General features: G+C 46.2%; 2 protein-coding genes across 2 annotated transcripts in view; one reads left to right on the top strand and one right to left on the bottom strand.

The window, feature by feature from the left end:
• Positions 1-299: 299 nt before the first annotated feature.
• On the bottom strand, positions 300-15,157 carry Tapdelta (Translocon-associated protein delta). Its single transcript, XM_070538674.1, has 5 exons — positions 15,008-15,157; positions 14,235-14,353; positions 12,628-12,792; positions 11,551-11,616; positions 300-505 (listed from the first exon to the last, which is right to left on the bottom strand). The coding sequence occupies exons 1-5, from the start codon at positions 15,066-15,068 to the stop codon at positions 401-403; spliced, it is 516 nt and encodes a 171-aa protein (XP_070394775.1). The 5' UTR covers positions 15,069-15,157; the 3' UTR covers positions 300-400.
• Positions 15,158-15,506: 349 nt separating this feature from the next.
• LOC139059997 (synaptophysin-like protein 2) overlaps positions 15,507-20,678 on the top strand; it is a 34,597-nt gene continuing 29,425 nt past the window's right edge. Inside the window, exons 1-4 of the mRNA XM_070538673.1 lie at positions 15,507-15,666; positions 15,791-15,898; positions 16,726-16,792; positions 18,400-18,521. Coding sequence (XP_070394774.1) covers positions 16,733-16,792; positions 18,400-18,521 — 182 coding nt within the window. The 5' untranslated portion in view covers positions 15,507-15,666; positions 15,791-15,898; positions 16,726-16,732. The remainder of the gene's footprint in view (positions 15,667-15,790; positions 15,899-16,725; positions 16,793-18,399; positions 18,522-20,678) is intronic.

The raw sequence follows: 20,678 nt of genomic DNA on the forward strand, positions 1-20,678 counted from the left end.
CAAAACGTGGTGAAAGAGCGGCAAGTGTATCCATACATGGAAGAAGTGCTTGTACGCAACAAGTGAAATGCAGTTTTGCGCTTTTTTTTCTTTTGTGCAGCATAAGTCTTTGGAGAAAAAAAGAAATTCTGGGGTTTAGTGTCTTGAAATTGCAATGTTCTAACCAACGCCATAGTGGTGGGCCCGGATCAATTTTTACCATCTAGTGTTTTTTAATATGCACACAAATCTATGTACACAAGTGTTTTCGCATTTTACCCCATTGAAACAAGAATACAAGGCTTCATTACAAAAAGGCATGTTAGGCACCACTGGTTCCCTTTATTCTTTTTTTGTAAAAAAAAAAGTAAGAAAAAGAGGGAGACAGACAGGATGAAACATGAATGTATGCACATAGGGTCTATGACTGAAGCTTTGCCTTTGCACTGTAGGCAAAGTACCACAGCAGGGCAGCAGCCATCACGGCCACAAATTCACTCGGGACCCATTGACCACGGTAGGTACCCTGGATAAAAGAAAAAAAAAGGCGTACGACTTTTCAGTGCCAATGAAACTGCACATTACGTACCTAACAAGCTTAAGATTTGCTCCAGCTGTTTAAAGGGGCCCTGAACCACCCCTCGAGCTTATTAAAGAACACAGCCTGTGGATATCATGTGCTACTGTGAACATCTCAGCCAAATGTTGCAGTTGGGCATGATGTGGAGCTTGCAAGTGGAATGTGAAGTCACTTTTCTTTTTTCAAACACTTTCTTTTCAACTTAAGCCTGATCCTCACTCTTTTATGGACGGTTTATTTCATAATATAGCAGATTACCATACGCAGCTGCTCTTGGCCAATAGCTGACATCAATCGAGAAGGGTGTTTGGATCAGTGAACTTCTTCCTACTGTTACTGTGTATATTTGTTGATTCAGTTTAATAAACAGGCTGAGGTAACTGAAAATCTGCTTTCGAACTTCAATAATAATTACGCATTCAGGAAGAAGCCAACTATCATTGGTGCACGCTCGGCCGCGGCCACCACAGGAATTAAACATTGGCTACCCTGCTTATTGATGTCGTAGACGTTGTGTCGCATCAATTTCGACTAGTTTTGAACACTCAATTAGCCTTGAACCACATGAAACTTAGTCAAACCACACGCACTCTTTCCAGCTCCTAGTTAGATGTCTTTGCAGACTCCGCTTCGTAATGATCGAGCTATTCATAGCGCTTCAATATGAGCAAGGTGGATGTGGCTACTATCTGTCGGTCAAGCTAGTGCAGGATAAGGCTGGTCTGCACCACGTAGCACAGCCAGACAGAAGCATGCGAGTCCACACTCTGGCCCTGTCATGCACAAAGCAACTGCTGCAGTTGCATGTAGCTGCTGTCTGCTATGCAGCGTACATAGAGCACGGCCACCACGGGGTGCCATGACAAGTCCACTGGCTGAGTGCACTGCGGCTTGCTAAGGACAACTACGTTTGGTGCGTCGTAGGCGCCAAAATCAGAAATAGTGGCGTCTATGTGAACCTCCCAAATAAAGTTGGAAACTGTGTGTCACGGGGATGTTCAGTAGGCGGAGCATTGTGGGCACACCGAGCTTTGCTGTAGCCTTCGCAGTGCAAAGCATTGAAGAAGGTGCGGAAGCATGACAAACGCTGTTTTATTGCCAATAACTCAGCTTCTGCTGAATGCACCGAAGAATGTCCTGCGGCACAGTATTTCTGAAACAGTCTAATTTATATTCAACTGTATTTCTCAACGTCAATAAAAAGTGGTTCAGGGCCCCTTTAAGTGTACACTCGCACGAAGGGACAATAAAAGAAAACAATAAGTCAGTTTACACTAATAAAGCATTGTTTGAGAACTCTGCAGGCAGTCATTTCAAAATAATAGTTTGATTATTAGATGAGAAAATGAAGGTAGAAGTATCAGTATTTGAATTTCGCGCTGAAACCCCGACCCCAGTACATCAGTGCGACGTCATGGATTCCAAAGTTTGTTTTTGCATTTGGGCCATGTTGGCTGAGTAAAGACTCCCGAAACTTGCCATCTCTAATATTTCGTTCTTTCAGAACACAATGTAGTCAATCTGTACCGCTATATACTTAAGTAGGCCCTAGAAGATGCCATCAAAATTCTTGACGTCACAGTGACCACGAGAGGGAACTTCAAGGAGGCGTCGCCATCCATCTTTCATTGTTGCGCTTTTGGTGTCGTAGAAAGGTAATCTACTGATGCAGAAGAAATCATTTCTCTCTTTAGTGTCCCTTGAATTATAAAGCAGAGGGAGCATGATGTGGCTAAGTGGCAGTGTGTTGCGGCATGCAAAGACATTGCAGGCTAGCTGATTGTGCTCCACTGAGCCAAACCATACTTGGTGTAATGACTGGACTGGCTTGTTCAATTGTCTTTTCTTTTTTTTGTTTTTGAGAGCTTCGTGGCTGATGTTTACAGTAGAACCTTGCTCATATGTCTTGAAAGAAGAAATATGAAAAAAAAAGAAAGATGTAACCAGGAAAAAGTATGACACGAAGTCACTAAAAAAATCTGACAGACTCAACCGTGGTTGAAATTATGTAACACAAAGCTTTACGTGAATCATTGCAGCGCAAGATGGTGGGGCCCATTTTTGCGGCTTTGGCAAGCTTTATGCTTGCGCTCCTTGAATTCAGCCTGGCTTCTGGAGCTGCTTTGAGCGGGGCATTTTTGCAGGAGCTTTTGACATATCCACTTGATGCTAAATCGTTGCAGCACAACATGCCGACGCATGTCAAGCTGGTGGAGCCTGACCAACCCGAGATGCACCTTGTCATTTTCCTATTACATATGTTTTAAGATGGCAATGGGAGACCGAAATAAAATCGAGCTTGTGGGTGTGATGCTCGAATACTGCCTAATATGCCGCCAGACCGAAACATTACACTCACCTCGCGCTGCCTGTAGCAGGGAACGGTGGCGCGTTTGGATTATCGTTTATTATAAGTGTGTGGTACACTTTCCACAGAAATACACCCCATGCACAGTGAAAAAGATAGGTGAAGATGCTTAGCGCAACAGAGTTGGCAGCAACAACTGTGAATGCGGCACGTGACAACCCGGGAGGAGATTTGCTGGTACTGAAATGGGGAAAAAGTGTGCACCGGTGTTTTCACGTGATACGGGCAGGTGAGTATTGTGGGGAAGCTGCTGTGGTGGGCAGCTACTGTTCTTAATAGTGCATGCCTCGCACTCTTTTTTTTTTTTTAAGCGTGGGATGTAGTAACTGGTAAATGCATCATACAATCACAGCTTGGCAACTTACTAAATGATGGTGCCAAAACATTGTGGTTTCTTGGAACGTATGAACCGACAGAAAAGAAGAGTAACTGCACTAGGTCGTTTTCTGTACACTCGATCGCGAGCATTGGCACCGGGAAATTGTATGTAATAACACTGTATGAATGAGATTTTGCTGTACAGATGCACTTTCCAGCAACCAGACGTTGGCTTGCCAGCACAGTTTTGACACATGACTGCTCACTGCAATTTCTTAACCCTTATATGATGTATGTTTGTAAACTGGCACTCCTTGCCAAATAGATGTTAGCTTTCCTGCTGAGCTCATTTGTATGGCATTTGAGCTCACCGCACTTCACTAAAGAGTGAAAGGGTAAAAATAATATTGTGTTATATTCGTTGCATGGTTCTGACTACTATAATGCAAAGTGTTTCCTTGCATAAGTGGCTTGCATTGCATTTGGGCAATTCAAGTATTCATCATATAAGGAACAACTGACACTGTATGAAAGCGCACATGGTTACACCACCTGGCTCAGTGCGTGCATCGAGTGCAAATACTGGAATTTGTATCCACATAATTGCTCCATACTATCCCACACCAGCAAACACAGTTTTGACATTATAGTGCATTCCAAATGTCTTGCTTTCTGATGTTAAGTATTCTAGTGCCTATAATACGTTTGAACGTGTAAAAGGTCTAGTGATGGCACAGAAATTCCTATATTTAAGATGCTAATATATGTAACCAAGAATTAGTGAGCAACAGAAACATAGCTTGGAGAAAACCAGCCTGTTATAAAATGTCATTGTTCAAAAACAATCCAAAGAAAAACCTAAATTCTCAAATACCTTAAGAAAGGCGTACCTTTCTCGTCACCTAAAGATTACCACACCCGCAGGGTTATTAGAAGCATAAGGGGCACTGCTTGAGTGTGAATACAAAAGTCCACCCCTTGCAGAAGGATTGATGGAGTTCTAGTTGTGACACACAAACATATGGGTAACAAAGATGAAAGAACAGTAATTTGCATAACTGGAGTTTTCTGGTGCATCAGAAGTGTGCAACAAATATTTTTAGGCCACTTTTATGATTTTTGATCTGTGGGCGGAAACTAAACTAGCAAGCATGCCAAACGCAGCAGAACTTGCTGGCAATGTCCACCATTGTGGAGCTATGTGGTAAACATGACTGACGTAGTTTCTTAACTCAAGCTGCGTGGTTGGCTACAAGGGACAACATAAAGGTGATCTCCTAGTTAAATATGATTACTGAAAAATAAAGCTGAGTGCATTTATATACAGTTAAACCTCGATATAATGAAATAGCTAAAATCTGCAAATCGATTGGTTGTAACGAAATTTCGCTGTATAGGAATTCGACCTTTTATGCAAATAAGTAAAGTCGCTGATCGATTTTCTTACACGAAAAGGGGCCGCATAACTTTCCAAATTATTGGTCAATCGAAAAAAGAAAGCAAATCTGAATGAGAAAAAAGCAATCATTTTAATGAATTTAGGAGTTGGCGATGAATGATACGCTTTCATGCCATGTCAACGATATTTTCACATAGGTGGTATGAATTAAGCGAAGCCAGCCATGCTTTTGCATGTACTCCACCCTGCAGCTGATAGCATCGCCTGCAATGGAACGCTATCTTGAACATCACTCGCAGCAGTGAGCGAATGCTTTGTCTGCCTTTTACTCCAACCGGTCACCGAAACTCGAGATTACACAACCTTCAATACTAAACGCGCAGGAAGAGAGCTTACATGATGCCATGCGGCCTCGGCATGCCCACTCTTTTCACATGCAGCAGATGACCTCAAAAGCAGGGTGCGTGGCTGTGTATGTGATCAGCCGTGCTGACAGCCATGCACGGCCACGGCCGAGACGCGCGCCAAAAATCGCGACGCACACCAACTACCCCCCCCCCCCCCCCCACCTCCCTGCCCCTCCTGCGTGCTTATCACGTTACCACGAGCTCGCTCCCCTCCCCCTCTTTCCCTTTGCTCATGCAGGGAGGCAGCACTCATGCTTGAGGCCACCATCTTTCTTTGTCACTCTCGCAAACTTTCACTCGCACCTAAAGCATGAAGTGCACGGGGCGTGATGGGATCTCATCGCACTTGGACTTTATACCGAACATGATGTGGCTTCACTGCGGCAGTCGCTCTTGTGGCGCCGTGCGCGATCTGATAGGTGCGATCGCAAGCAGCCGCTTGTAATTCAATTATTTGACCATCTGCGCCCACAGAAGTTTCCATTTGTCTCGACATTGCTGTGGAAGCGAAATTTCGTTATTTTTAAACCATATACAAACACACTTCGTTATACATATTGAGGTTCTAATGACATGTTTTGTGGACTAGATATTATGAAAAGTTAAAATACTTCATTATATCAATAATTTTGCTATACTGAAGTTTGTTATATCGAGGTTTAACCGTATAATGATCCCAGTTATAAATCTTGGTTTTTCATGAAACAGGACAGAGACTGCCAGAATTTGCAAGTGGGCAATTGCTTGCATGACATTATTCTTGAAGCAGCCACTCCTTATTAGAGGCCTTACTGATTAGTACTTATCTGCTCATAACAGCCCAGAAAGTCCAATGAACCAATCTCGCCACAAGTAGTGGTATGCTGCTGCTGCTGTGGCGCATGCTGGTAGCTGTAGTTTGCCAGGTAGCACAATTGGGGAACAATGAATAATGTTAAAGAATCTCTTTAATTCTGCTTCTAGTGGCGGTTCAAAATGGGCAAATTCACTTCATGGGCAAATTCACTTCATGTGCAGCCGGGTGCTAAAATCAGTAGCAGAAAAGAAGAAAGCGTTTTCTGTTTACTGACAGAAGCAAAGTTTCAGTTGGAGTGCATGAATCTAATGAACAAACCTGGATGGCACAGCAGGCATGAAGCACCAGGAATGCCAGCCAGCGTGTTGTTACAATAATAAAATGTGATGGGAGAGGTGGCGATTGCCTAAGCGTAGTTTCCATAGAGATTGCTGCATACATGTCAGCGTTCATGCTTGGAGCATTGCCTAGGGCCTAATGCACATTATAGATTTCACTATGCTGAAGTGAAAAGCCCAGAATAAGGGTCTTATAATCTATCACTAACATCTGCCGGTATGCAGCAGTGGTTCTTTAGCTTCAAGTGTGCGTGGCTCACCACTAAAGCTGCTGTTTCGACAAGACTGCTACTCGCAGCAGTGCCGAACGGTGGGGCCTGACTAGAATCGCACCATTGCCTACTGTGCAGCTGGTGTAATCACAAATGCTGTGCATGAGTAAAGCCGGTGTATGCATAGCACCGCGTAGATGGTAGGCATAGTCGTAAACAACAGCAAGTACGGTGGGCGAGTTGTTGAAGAATTTGCCAGGGAGTCATAGAGTGGTGCCAAACGTAAGCTCAGCGGCACTGGTGGAAGAGCCACGGCAAAGGGCGGTGCAGATGTCAAGCATAACGAACGGAAAGCGCTCGATCCATGATGAAGGAAAAGTCGAAGCCATGAGTGAAGCCTTCAGTTGGCAGTGAAAACATTCGATGATCTCATTGGATATTGGATGATAAGAGGTAGTCTTGATACGATTGACACCAAGTAGCCGAAATAAAGTGGCGAACAATGTTGATTTGAATTGACGACCACGGTCAGTCATAATGGTGGAAGGGATGCTGTAGCGGCTAATCCAGAGTGTGATGAGTGCTCAAGCTATCAACCTTGCCGTTATGTCCAGGAGGGGCATTGCTTCGGGCCATCTGGTGAACCTGTCTACGCAGTTTAACAGGTAGTGATGGTTCCCGCAGGGAGGAAAGGGGCCAACAATATCGACATACAGAGGAGTCGCAGTGTGGCAATGCACTTTACACTGCTGGAAGTTGAAGCACATGCATGACCAGTCACAAATGTCTACATTGATACTGGGCCACACATAATGAGAAGTGACGAGTCGCTGTGTTGTGCTAATGCCAGGATGAGCCAAAGAATGGCGGGCATCAAAGACCGCCTGGCGGAATGGGCGAGGCACGTAAGGACAAGGATGTCCGGTCGACGTATCTTAAGTGAAGGGCATGCCGCAGTGAGGAAGCAAAAATTAAAATATAAAATTATGGGGTTTAACGTGCCAAAACCACTTTCTTAGTGGAGAACTCCGGAAATTTCGAACACCTGGAGTTCTTTAACGTGCACCTAAACCTAAGTACACGGGTGTTTTCGCATTTCGCCCCCATCAAAATGCGGCGGCGTGGCCGGGATTCGATCCCGTGACCCCGTGCTCAGCAGCCTAACACCATAGCCAGTGAGCAACCATGGCGGGTGCAGTGAGGAAGCAAGATATCTTCAAACACTAGAGGTACCGTTCGTGTGAAGCAGCTGGAGCTTGGCGTCAACACTGGGCGGTAGCCACAGCTGTGGTCCGCTGCATGGATGGCGGCATGAGAAACCGCATTGGCAATGACGTTAGATTTTCCGCTGACATGACGAATGTCGCTGGTGAATTCAGAAATGTGGCCCAGCTATACGATTTTAGGGGCGTGTAGGAGGTGTGCTTCTGGATGCTAGGGCGGAAGTCGGTGGTTTATGGATGTTAAGGATATGGAAAAAGCGTCCCCGAGAAAATGTCGAAAGTGCTTCACAGCCAAATAGATGGCGAGCAGCTCTCGGCCAAACGTGCAGTAGTGGTGCTCAGGGGGCGCAAGCTTTTTGGAAAAGAAGGCGATGGGCTTTCATTGCGTCAACCACGACAGATGGTGGGGCATCGCATTTGGGGTGGACGAGGAGCGCCGCGCTGGCAACGGCTTCTCTAATGCCTCTAAATGCGCGGTCGGCGGTGTCATTCCAGGCCATGGAAGTATTCAGTATCTTGAGGCCCTAGAGAAGGTCATGTAGAGGCTGCAGTATATTGGCACAACAAGAAATGAAGCGGCAGTCATAGTTGGCGAGACCAAGAAATTCGCGCAGTTGCCTGGTGGTCGATGGCTGAGGAAACTCACAGATGGCTGTGACGCGGGTCGGGAGTGGACGAATTCCAGGTGCGTTGACGCGATGGCCCAGGAAATCCAACTCTGTAATGTTGAACTCGCTCTTTCGACCGTTAACGACAAGACCAAACTTGCAGAGTCATGCAAGCACTTGATATAGATCTAGCTTGTGAACTTTGGCAGTGGTGCTATAGACAAGGATGTCATCAAGATAGGCAAAGCAGCATGTCAAGCCATGAAATACCTGGTCAATGAAATGCTGAAAGGTATGGGGCGCATTATGAAGACCAAGAGCTACGCGAAGATATAAGAACAGGCCGAAGGGTGTTATAATGGCGGTATCTGAGGGTTCCACAGGAATCTGGTGTTAGGCTTTCATAAAGTGCCAACATAAAGTCCTGAATGTGAGGTGTGGAGTACCGGTGCGGGAAAGTGCCTTTGTTGAGAGCATGATATTTGCCGCAGGGGTGCCAGTCACCGATCTTTTTGGGCACCATATGGAGTGGCAAAGCCGAAGGACTGGAGGAAGGACGAATGAAGCCAAGGTCAAGCACGTATTCGAACTCCTCTTTGGTGACAGCTAGACAATTTGCTGCGAGGCGACGAGCCCAAGCAAACACGAGAGGGCCACTCATGACAATATGATGCGTCACGCTGTGATCAACTGAAGACAGAAAGGAAGGAGGATGGTCGGAAGACATCTGTAAACTCGGCAAGGACGGCTGACCAAGCGTCGGGAACGTCCATGTGCACCTGGAGAAGCCGAAGTGGTGGAGCATGACAGGAAACTCCTTGGACGGTTAAGCTAATCTCGGAGTCCAAGATTCGGTGGTGCCGCACGTCGATGATGAGCTTGTAGTGCAAAAGAAAGTTGGCTCCAATGATGGGCTGGCATACGGCCACGATGACAAAGATCCAGTGAAAGGTATGTCTGAGGCCGATTGTCAAGAGTCACCGACATTTGTCCGTAGGTCCGAATCGTTGATCCATTGACCACGGTGAGAGGAGGCCAGTCGGGAGGATGACGACGCTCAGCCAATGTAGGGGGAAGGACGCAAATCTCGGTGGAAGTGTTGATGAGATAGTGGACTGTTTGGTGACGTGGTCAGCAACGCGGTTGGCGATGTGGAAAAGGCAACTGGATGTGGGGCCGGGAACAGCGGTCGCTGTCAGTGTTCGACCCAATGGTTTCCCACGTAGGAGCAGGGCTAGCGGCACTGGTTTGCGTCAGAGCCATAGCGACGGTGGTACCAGCAAAGTGTAACGGGACAAGGAGAATGGCATTCAGAGTGATTGGGGCTGGTAAGGCGAGGTCTTGACAAAGAACGCGGCCAGCGTGTTCGGATGGCAGCAACCTCAGCTGCCAGTTGGGCTACATGCCGTGTGAGCTCCTCGTTAGCTTCGAGAAGACATGCATACCTGTCACCAGCGGGTGTGTGTGGGACGGAGGGTGAGGAGGACGATGAACTGTGGATGCGGAGGGAAAACCGATATCCATAATCTTGTCGGCCAACTCGGCCAGAAATTCCAACACCGAGAATGAAGACGTGGTCAGGATTATGCACACCTGCGGTAGAATTGAGTTGTATCCAAGCCTTGGCTGGAGACTTGGCTCCTTCAACTGACAGCACACTTCTTCGGGAACTTTTTGTGCAGTTCCTCGAATGTAAGAAGTTGCTGTAATTGATGCTGCTCTGTTTCAGTAGTGCGCTGGATGAGCATCGCCTTAAGGTGGTCATATGGGTGGTCGACGGGTGGGGAGCTTACTGAGAACATCGCGAACAGTCGCAGCATTATTAGGTGAAAGTGCTCCAACAATGAGGTCAAACATGGTCAACTGCGAACTGAGGCGATGGCGACGGCACAAGGATTCGATGGTAATGAACCAAAGTTTGAAATTCAACGACCAAAACTCCAGGAGCATGAGAGCAGAGACCTCGGGATCACGGAGTTGTGGCGCTGATGGCAGTACTTGATAGGGAGAATCTGAAGCCATGGCTGACTGGATAGAAAGCGGACTGCAAAGACAGCACGGCTCAAGCTCCTTGCGGCGGTAGGTCCAGCGAAGTGGCTGAGGCATCCGAAGCTGAGAGGGATGACTCGAAGTCTGGAGATACCAATTTGTGGGAGAAGAAAAACCAGACAGACGCTGGTGCCTGGTGTCCACAAATTATATTTTAGCTGATCCCGCTCAATCAGGTGGAAGCCTGATTCCGCTGATTCCACTCTCCCACACTGTCAGCATGCTGGGTGTGTCGTCATAGTCTTTTGTGACCGGACTGTTGCGGCACGTAGTAGTGTGCTACAATGCCACAGGTTCCATTTAGCAAAAGTAGGTAAAATATTGCTAGCCGCCACTGGCAACAGACTACTGCTTTTTTTCTTTTCCAGGATATACATTGTTGCAAACAATGCATTCTGTTAAAATACGTGAATCAGAAACGCAAGAAATAAACAACCAGGCTTGATGCTTGTCCAAGTGGGTTATTCGCTGCAGGAGGCTTCAGTTACATACCGTATAGACCCTTGCAACGGTTATACTTTTTTTTTCACAATTTTGATGAGGTACGGCCCTTGCACGGGACCAAATCCTTTGGTCAAAATGGTGCTGGTGCAGCTGAAAACTACTGCATACCCCGAATGTACCACTGCATCAGGGATCAATGTGCTGTTCTCGCCATCTAGTAGTGGCACGATGATGTACGCAGTGTGCGAAAATTATCCGATGCATGCACATGGTATCAGGGCACTGAACGCAATTGCTTCTTACGGAAATTTGTTTCTTCAAAATTTCAGGCTGCCAAGTTGAGTGTGGTCCTTAAATGAGTCTATATGGTAATGGCCGTATTGCCTAGGATGGTAGCACCACCATTTTCAGACAGCTCAAACATGTGTAAATAGTGGGCTAAGGGCAGTCTATTATAAGTCTGTGAAACAAAACTTTTATAACTGACTCGTCTTTCAATTTCTTTAAAAGTGCACAGTGGGTTACAATGTACACAGTAGCGGAGGGCTCCGGGTTAACTTTGGCCATGCAGGCGAGCCAGAATGGTGGGCACGTAAACGCTTGTTTTGTGCTAAGTGCAGTTATGCATTCTCCTGACAGTCCACTTATAAATGCATGCTCTAAAGCAGTGACATCTGCTACAGGCAAGTTCGACTGTACACGGGTGTTTGTGCATTCCATCTGAATGTGGTTGAGGCAGCCAACAAGTGAACCAGTCTGCTCATGATCACCAAGTCATCGTACTGGACTACACAGTACAGGCTAGGCTGCGACCTAGGCGAGTACTCACCGGATGGTTCACATTGATGGTGAAGAGAGGAGTCACACCCTGGGTACTTTCCCCTGTGCGCTGGGCCTAGAAGTGAAAAATTATGCAGTCACTCCTGGGAGCTGCACTCATCATCAGCCTATATAATGCCCACTGTAGCATGAAGGCCTCTCCCATCAATCTCAAATTACCAGTCCTGTGCCAGCTGACCTTATCTTAGGCCAGCAAATTTCCAGATTTCATCACACCATCTAGTTCTCTGCCATCCTCGACTGTGCTTCCTCCCTTCCCTTAGCACCAACATCGTAACTCTAACAGACCATCAGTTATCTGCTCTATGCATTAAATAGCATGCTCAGCTCCATTTATTCCTCTTACATGTCAACTAGATTATCGGTTACCCGTGCTTGCTATCTAATCTGCACCACAGTCTTCCTATCTCTTAAGGTTAAGCCTATAATTTATTGTTCCATTGCCTTTTGTGCATTTCTTAGCTCCTTCTCAAGCTTCTTTGTTAAAGGGGTCCTGGAACATATTTTGAACATAGTAAAAAAATGTTGCCAATCTGTCAGGAGACAGAAAATCCATTTTATATTCGCAATGCCATTCTAAAAACGAAAGTTTTGCATAGCTGCATCTGCTACAAGAAGCCTGCAAGACGAAAAGTGTAGCGTAGATACCGCCACTGCCATGAGATGTCAACATGAGCAGTCTCGTGTGCAACCACTGGGCAGCGCCAGTGGGGCATTGCTCCCATGCGGCTTCCACTGTGTAGCTTCCAGCAGGCTAGTGGAAATGGAAGGACATAGAAAGCCGTTTATCGGCTAGATAATTACACCTAACTTCACTTGTGCTTGAAGGATTAGAAACATTTTTGTGGAAGGAGATTCATGAGTAAGTGCAATTTAATAGTGATATCATTCTATGATTTGGTATAAAAGTATTTCAAAGCCTTTTTAACCTACAAGTTTCTGTCCCATATGTTAGTACTGGTAAAATGCAATGGTTGTACACTTTTCCTTTCAAGGATAGCAGTAAGCTGCAGGTCATGACTCGGTAATGCCTAAATTAGAAATCAATGGCATTCCTCTCACGTACCTTTCGGAGGGCTCCATAGCCTTCCTCATCATACACCCTGATCAGGTAGTCGCCGGACTGGGCCTTGCTCAGTTCTTCTGTCCAGCTTACTTGGTAATCGTTGGTTTCAGTAGACTTCACCACTGGAACAATTTTGCCTTTTACATCCGCATACAATGGGACATTCTGAAATCCAGCAAAGGGAAATGTATTACACTAACAGGCCATGGAAAGCAAGTCACATTTGTAGTGTACAAAATAAAGTGCGGTGTTCAAGAAGTAAACATTCTGAAATAGCAATGAACACAAAAGTACTAGCTCCAACCAATCTATTGAACTTGACAATTAATCTTTATGTGTGTTGTTGAACATTATAGAAATTGCAAAGACATATGATATGAAGTGAGCACAAATTTTATACAGGACGCTATGTCCACCACCAAAACCGCCTACCAAGACTGGGAGCATGAGAAGCTCCTGTGCAAGCAAGAGGCCTAATCAAACACTAATTGAACATCAATATGATGCTACAGGGAGCCAAATAAAAGCCTGTGGAAAAGCTCAACAAAGGCAAATGCTGCCTACACTGGGCTTCTCTGTCAAACTCACATGCACTGAAACACATGCGACAATGACGCAAGGATAGTGTCTCAATATGAAGTCAATGCGTCTACGAAGGAACGGTACACTCAGCATAATTAAAATAAATAGCGGCTGATTGCACATTGCATGAGGTTGCATGGTTTAGCAAAAACTGAAGGTTATAAGTTAACATTCTGATGAACCCATTTCAAGAGTTCAGAATAAAGTAGGAGAAACTTCAAATATGTTTACTGAATAAAAAATCCACTTTATAGCCGTTTCATAGTAATTTGACAAAATAATTTAATAGAACTGTGGCATTTGAATGTTGACAAGTGCTGAAAAATAATTTTGGCATGTTCACATCATAACATGGCAATATCACAAATAACTCTTTCATTGAAGTGTAACTCCTTCATGTCAGTAAATGACATAGCACCCTATGTAAAGAAGCAATAGTCGATACTGAAGGATAAGGTTTTATGTATAAGTCTACTACAGGACACGGTGCCGCATTGTGAATAGGTACAGGGTCGTCCTTTTTGAAAGGGAACACGCGAGCGCGTGGCCTGTGCTCTGCGGCGGCTGCATAGAGCGCCGGTCAGTGGCAGCAAGAGGAAGCACGTCCGCTTTTGGCGTCATCTATTGACGGTCAGAATGACTACGCATGGCCGATTGGAAGCGCCTACTGGACACCCTTCCCCGTATTACTGCTGCGCAAGGAGCGGGGCCCGCAGCGCGAGCGCGATTTGCTAGCTGCAGGCCCCGCTCCTTGCGCCTCAGTAATACGGGTAAGGGAGTCCAGTAGGGGCTTCCAATCGGCCATGCCTAGTCATTCTGACCGTCAATAGATGACGCCAAAAGCGGACGTGCTTCCTCTTGCTGCCACTGACCGGCGCTCTACGCAGCCGCCGCAGAGCACAGGCCACGCGCTCGCGTGTTCCCTTTCAAAAAGGACGACCCTGTACCAGTTATAGTCGGCGCATTATTTACAACATCTGTGACATGATCATCCAACGATGAGTCATGCTGACCCTTTTCGTTACCTGTACGTTTTCGCGGCACCTTAGGTGGAATTCAGCGATGAATGCGATGTTTGCAATCACAAGTCCGTCTGTGGTGGTGTAAACCTTCGGCGTCACCTCAGGGTTTTCGCAGACCTTACCTGCGAGACACATTACAAATAGTTTATGAAATATTGTAATATCAATCGTCGTGTGCTAAACTTTGGGACTCGTTTGAGTTTCGCTGATGCCAGCCACTAGGGCTGCGATAAGAATTAAACGACTATATACTCACGGACAACTTTCTGTGGCTGTGAAGGGAAAGCTATGCGGGGCGGAGCTTCTGCACATGTGTTATTGCGCCAAAGAGTCCGCCAGCATTTGACAGTGCTTTTTGTTGCTCGGAACAGACGCTGAAACGGCGCAGCTTCCCCATGCGACGGTTTTGCATTTGCCTAGAGGTTTTGCATTTGCCTAGACAGCATGGAGGATCAACTTCACGAACCGAAAGCGGCTGGATCGGTTCAGCGTTTGTACCGAAAAAAAAAAAATTACCAGAAACGTTACAGTACGGTGCCAAGAGCGATTTCGTCACCACTTTCATTGAAAAAGTTTGACAGACTGCTATGTAAGCGAGTGCGCAAAGGGTACGCGATGACACTGTGCGGATGCTTCTCTCGAAATGCTACACGGCGACTCGAACAATTTTCACTTGGCAAAATAAGCAACCTGGGGCTTCCTGCCGGCTGAATCGCTAGGCGCAATAGTGTTGCGTAGTCAAAGAAGAAGATCAACAGTAGGAAGATATAACTTACCATAGCTGAACTCAATAAAACCCAAGAGGAACGCGGCGACAACACACCTCAATGCTGCCATGTTGCTGAAGAGGGGGAGAACACGTGCAATGACGTGGTAGTGAACTCTCCAGCGCTCCCTTCAGAGCAACTTGTTTCTTAATTAAACGACCAATCATTTAATAAATAATTAATACCATTGCTTCAAATTTTTATTACTTATTTATTTTGTGACACAAGGACACAATTTAAACTCTAATTTTGTGAAAGATAGTTAAGGCTGGTGGCTGTAGCGGTTGTAGCTTGAAGAGAGCACTGCATACCGTATCTTTCAAAACGTTAGTTGTACCATTTTAATTTATTCTGGAGCCTCGAAAGCAAACATTTTATGTAGCAATAATATAATAATAATAATAAGTTTTTATAACGAACCAGTATTGTTAAAGCTAAAGGTCTTTAACATGAGCGTACACGTCACTAAGCGCTCTCTGACGGCTTGTAGCCACAACTCCACAAACGCTTTAAAACTGGTTCAAAGAGCAAGGCAGGCGTTGGTCTGCGTGGGGCGGAGCCGATATCAGCGGAGCTTATGGATTCCGCATAAGCTGAGCACCAGAAAAACACGGGACGGAAACACGCAGAGTCGGACTGGTTGTCGGGCGCGCCTGCTACTTTGACAGGTAAACGTTACGCGACCCTGCACTCATTGCGGACGCTACACAACAGTCGTTTTAGACCTAGTGAAAGGAAGATTGAGAGCGACAGCGTTCTGATTCGTTTTTTCCTCCGCCCATTCGCGCACAGGGCCCGTGGAGGAGCGAGAGGAGACGCAAGGTAGCAGCGGCTGGTGCGGTCAGACTCGGCGCGGCAGGCGATCAGCGGGCATCAGAGTTTCCAGGTTGATTGTTTCAGGTATTCTCTAGATTCGACCTCTCTGAGCGCGCATGTCATGTGCAAAGCGTTTGCTGCAAACTGAGCCTAATTGGGTCGTGTTTTGCACCTTGGGAACAGTCTTTTGCGGAATGTGTCGGTCCGCATTTAGACACCGAAGATCGATATGTATCTCCCGTCCGCGGTCTTCCAAAGGCGATGTAGCAGCGCTGTTGAAATTGTCGGGTGGTCAATTTGCCGCTGAGGAATGTAGCTAATTAGCGTGTCACGTGCGTGACGCCAGTGTTTACTACGACGTTTTGTAAACAGCAATATTTAGGCGCTGAGTTCTCTCGGCAGTGACGCAACTTTCGCTCGTTGGGAGCGGCGCTTTGCCCGAGGCTCGGTAGAGCGAACCGAACGCGCGCTTGCTGTGGAAAAGTTGCGGTTTGGCGTGTAGTGGAAAGCCGCAGGGAGTTGCGGTCTGCTGCTCTAGCAGCTGCGCTGAAATCACGGTACGGGGTTGTTTTCATCGGTGTTTCGCGGCCTCGAGGACGTGACCGCTTCCAGATTGCGTGGGCGATGTTTTTATTCCGCTACGGAAGCTATATCGATTTGTGGTCGGTGAGGTGAACTGTTCTATTTCGGCGTGATCTGCCACTTTGCTCGACTGCACCAGGTTTGTGTGATAGAAGTCTGCGAAAACTGAAGCGCGGCATTTTTTCGTTTTTTTTCCCTCTACTGAACTCGCTCAAGAGCAGTAACGGGCGAATGCACGCGGTTTGCGTGCGCTCTATTGCGAAGTGGTTTCCGCCTATTGTTTTTGATGCGGCAGTTACCTTTAATTGCTTTTCCTTTGCCCCGCCTAGGCCAGCGATGGACCTTAATTTCAGAGTCCTAAAAGAACCCAGAGGATTCATCAGAGTCCTGCAGTTTGTAAGTATAATCTAAACTTCATTATATTTTCGGTAGTGGATGTTTGATTGATTTAATTGATTAGTTGATATTGTGAAAATAGTGCACAAACCATGTTGTTGGATTTGTTACTTTTGATAAATTAAAGCACAGTTCTACTTCATAATGTAAATTTCTTGTCTTGTGTATGTTTTGGCAGTTTATTGCAAAAAGTGGTAGCTTATAAGTATGCCGGAGAACTTTTGCATTGAATTGCATTGAACGGTGACATCTTCATAATAACAGAAGCGTTTGAGTCCTCTTATCCCCTTCAGGCGCCATTCTGTCCATTGAAAACTTAGTTTCACCATATTTCTTGCATCCTCAGAATCATTAAAAGTGTACAGCTGCAAAATGGACTAAGAATTTTGAATTCCTCATTGCGTTTCATGAAGCTTACTGAATGCAGACTTCATGCAAGAACTCTCTACAGCAGCATCAGACATGAGAACTTCAACTATTTCACTTCTAGTATACTTGGAAACAACCTATCCAGCAACTTGAAATATATGCCCAATGCTAAACATAACAAAAAACAATGAAAGCGAACCTACTGCATCACGACATAGTGACACCGAAAGCAAACACGCGGTCATCTACCTTTTAATTCGTTTTACTGAAGCACTTAATGCATATTGTTGAAACTTGCAGCAGGGATTCAATCAGTAGCATTTAAAGGTGCATGTTTTAATTATAATTTTCTTCAGTGCTCTTGCTTTTCATGCTGTAGTTTCGTGTGAGCAAATGTGCATGCAGTATCTGAAGAGGGTACACATTATGCTGTAATATTTGTCCTCATTATATAATGCTGTTTGGACTTTGTGCATGTTTAGGTAAAAGGTAGAACAGTGCATGTAGTTCACATGCAACAAGACAAACCATTTGAACAGCTTGTAATGACACTAGCGTAAGCAGGTGACATGTCCATCGTACACTTTCATGTAATTTATTGTAAATCAAGGAATGTTGACATTAGCAGCAGCTTCCCTCTAGCAAATAGTTATTTATTGCCAAATGTGTGAACGCATGGGTTGTGACTTGGATGCTGATGCCAATTGTGCAATTGCAATTGAATACAATTGTAGTAAACTTGAAAGTAAAAGTCAGATGTTAGGTTTCTATATAATGGGAAGTGAGCAGTTGAGCTCATGGGCTCGATCCCTGTAATGATGGCTGCATCTCGATGGGGGTGAAATGCAAAAAACGCTTGTGTACTTAAATTTAGGTGCACATTAATAAACACCAGGTGGTCAAAATTAACCCGGAGTTTGCCTCTACAGTGTGTCTCATAATAAGATAGTGGTTATGGCACATAAAATTCCAGAATTTAAATGACTTCAACCTGAAATTCTCGACAATTTCTTGTTTGCCAATATCAGTATGATGCTTATAACAAATATTGCATGTAAAGAAGGTATTTTTGCATCGCATGCAACTTTGTTATAACAAAGTTTGATTGCACTTGACACTTTCAGTGATTCCAACAAACTTTCTTTTAACAATTTTAAGTGGTTGTCTAGTTTTTGTAATTCATGTTCAAGGCAAGGGTGGTAGTGAGCAATGAGCTTGACTAGACCATGACTGTGCAGGTATTTTCCATATTTGCTTTTGCAACCACATCTGGCTTTGGGACCACGTCAATTTTCTCGGTGACTTGTGAAGGAGCAGCGACCCCGTTCAAAGTCAGTGTCCAGTATGGATATCCATTCAGGTGAGCCAATGTTGACAATATGGCAGGCCTTTGTTAACGACATAAGATGCATTTGTGTTGCTCTGCCCACTGTAGTACTCATTCTTCATACTTCCACACTACTAATTTGCCTGCGAGGTTGGCAGCTGTCCATTTGGTTGAGGGATTGAAGAGGATGGTGGCACAAAAAATCACTTCATTCAGGCTGTGATAGTGCTTGCTTGCTTCAGATGAGGTATAGCAAGTGAGAAAGCCAGTAGACACCTCCAAAATTGATGAGACGACGACGAAGTTCGAAGGCGGTTTGTGGGCTTTTATGAGTCCGTCTTTTTCGAAGCTTCCGAGCCTTTTTTGGTCACCTAGTGGTGTAAATTTGATATCATCGGATCAGTGAAGAAGAGAAGATTCAGCGGATACCTGATTTTGAGGTGGGCCACCCCTTTTTTGGACTTCATTGGAACTTTTGTGCTCATGCCACGCTGGCCGAGAGCTAGCGTCTGGTAGACCTAGCGCGGCATGGCAGCAATGCACGTTGAAGGGGACATGCTCCCGGCGGAGAACTTTACTGAAGACCTGGGATGGCGGACAGTGTCCAACCGAAAATCTAGAACTACGACGAGGCATGGATTGGGTGATGGCGGTTCGCAAAGTGAGATGCCTGAACGACGGGGCGCAGGTGAACGGCGCGGAGGCTCGGCAATCAAGAATCGCATTGTGAAGGCGTCGCGCATGCCACCGATGCCACAAGAACACATCAAAATAGTCATTCGCCCACGGGGTGGACTGAATTTGGAGAAAGTTAGCTCTACAGCGGTGGGCAAGGCAATCGTAGAGGCGGCAGGCCTTGGTATTGAACAGGTTCGGGAAGATGTTATTTGCCCGAACTTTATGCAAAATATCTTGGTGGCTAGTACGCCAGAAAGGAGCAACGCTGAACGATATGTGAGACTCAAGTCAATCAGAGTGGCAGACAAGGTTTTTGAAGTCAGTGCGTACGAGACGGCCCCACACACTACGTGTAAGGGGGTCATTCGCAATGTAGACATTATGGACGGCCCTGCGACACTTGAGCGGAACATTGTTAACGATCGCAATCCGCTGGCTATGGCGGTCAAACGAATCAAAAACACAGGATCCGTCATCATTGTTTTCGACGGGTTAAAGGTGCCCAATTTCGTCAGATATGGGCCAACTCTGGTACGGTGCTTCCTGTATCGAAAGCAGTTGGACGTATGTTATGTGTGTGGCAAGCTTGGACATCGGGCGGATGTCTGCCCAGCGCCCGATTGTTTTGAATGCCGAGGATGCGGGGCTCGGAACCCTGAAGAGGATCACAACTGTGTGCCTTGTTGCAAGCTTTGTGGCGGACGACACCTGACCGCGGATAAACAATGTAGACAACGATACCAGCTTCCCTACGTCGTGCGTGTTCGACGACAGGAGAGAGCCAGGGCGGAGCTAACGGCGGAACAGGAGGCAGCCGAGATGGTGCAGCTGGTGAGCGCCCGCCAACGCTCTAAGGGACGCTCGCGCTCTAGGAGCCGCTCCAGGTCGAGGCAGCGGCCATCTTCTGGGACTCGTACGACCAGGAGCCGATCCGTTTCTATGGAGGCGCGGGTGCGCTTTCCTGCAGCTGGTGGCGGCGGCGGCGCAGCTGGGAGCCAGACCACCTGGGCTGACAAGGTCAAGGGTGGCATCAGCGCCGGCCGAGCGCGCGAGCAGCGCCAGGAGCATGTGGATGGTAATAAGGATAGGGATAGGATTGCGCAATTGGAGAGAGAGAATCGTAGTTTAAAAGCAGCCATTGATGGGCTTATCAAAGAGATATCTGAACTTAGGAACGGCTTACCTTCCGGTAACAGCGATAGCTTAAGACAGACTAGGAAACATGATGACTCGGTTGAGGTACCCAGGTCTGTGGAGGTCGCGGAACAGAACATGGCGGACGAAGAGACGCCTGCTCCGAAAAAGAGGGCCTTATCCTCGACCGTAAGGATTCAGGGCAAAGTCGGTTCCGAGCTTAAAGCAATGATGGCGACATTGCAAGAAAGTGTAAATCAGATCATTAGTAGACTGGAGCGGATAGAAGAACAGGAAAGTATCACGGATCAGAGATTAGGCAAAATTGAAATATATCTAAACGAGACAGTGGTCCCTGTTATGGAGCGGGAGTGCACT

Source organism: Dermacentor albipictus, chromosome 5, assembly GCF_038994185.2.
Source record: "Dermacentor albipictus isolate Rhodes 1998 colony chromosome 5, USDA_Dalb.pri_finalv2, whole genome shotgun sequence".
Taxonomy (NCBI): domain Eukaryota; kingdom Metazoa; phylum Arthropoda; class Arachnida; order Ixodida; family Ixodidae; genus Dermacentor; species Dermacentor albipictus.

Bases quoted from the DNA above. Each gene is read 5' to 3' on its own strand.
- Tapdelta (XM_070538674.1), bottom strand. From the start codon at position 15,068: ATGGCAGCATTGAGGTGTGTTGTCGCCGCGTTCCTCTTGGGTTTTATT. The intron at 14,354-15,007 runs GTAAGTTATATC...TGTGTCTCGCAG, and splicing joins TTTTATTGAGTTCAGCTATG to GTAAGGTCTGCGAAAACCCT. The intron at 506-11,550 runs GTGAGTACTCGC...TCTTTTATCCAG, and splicing joins CCATCAATGTGAACCATCCG to GGTACCTACCGTGGTCAATG.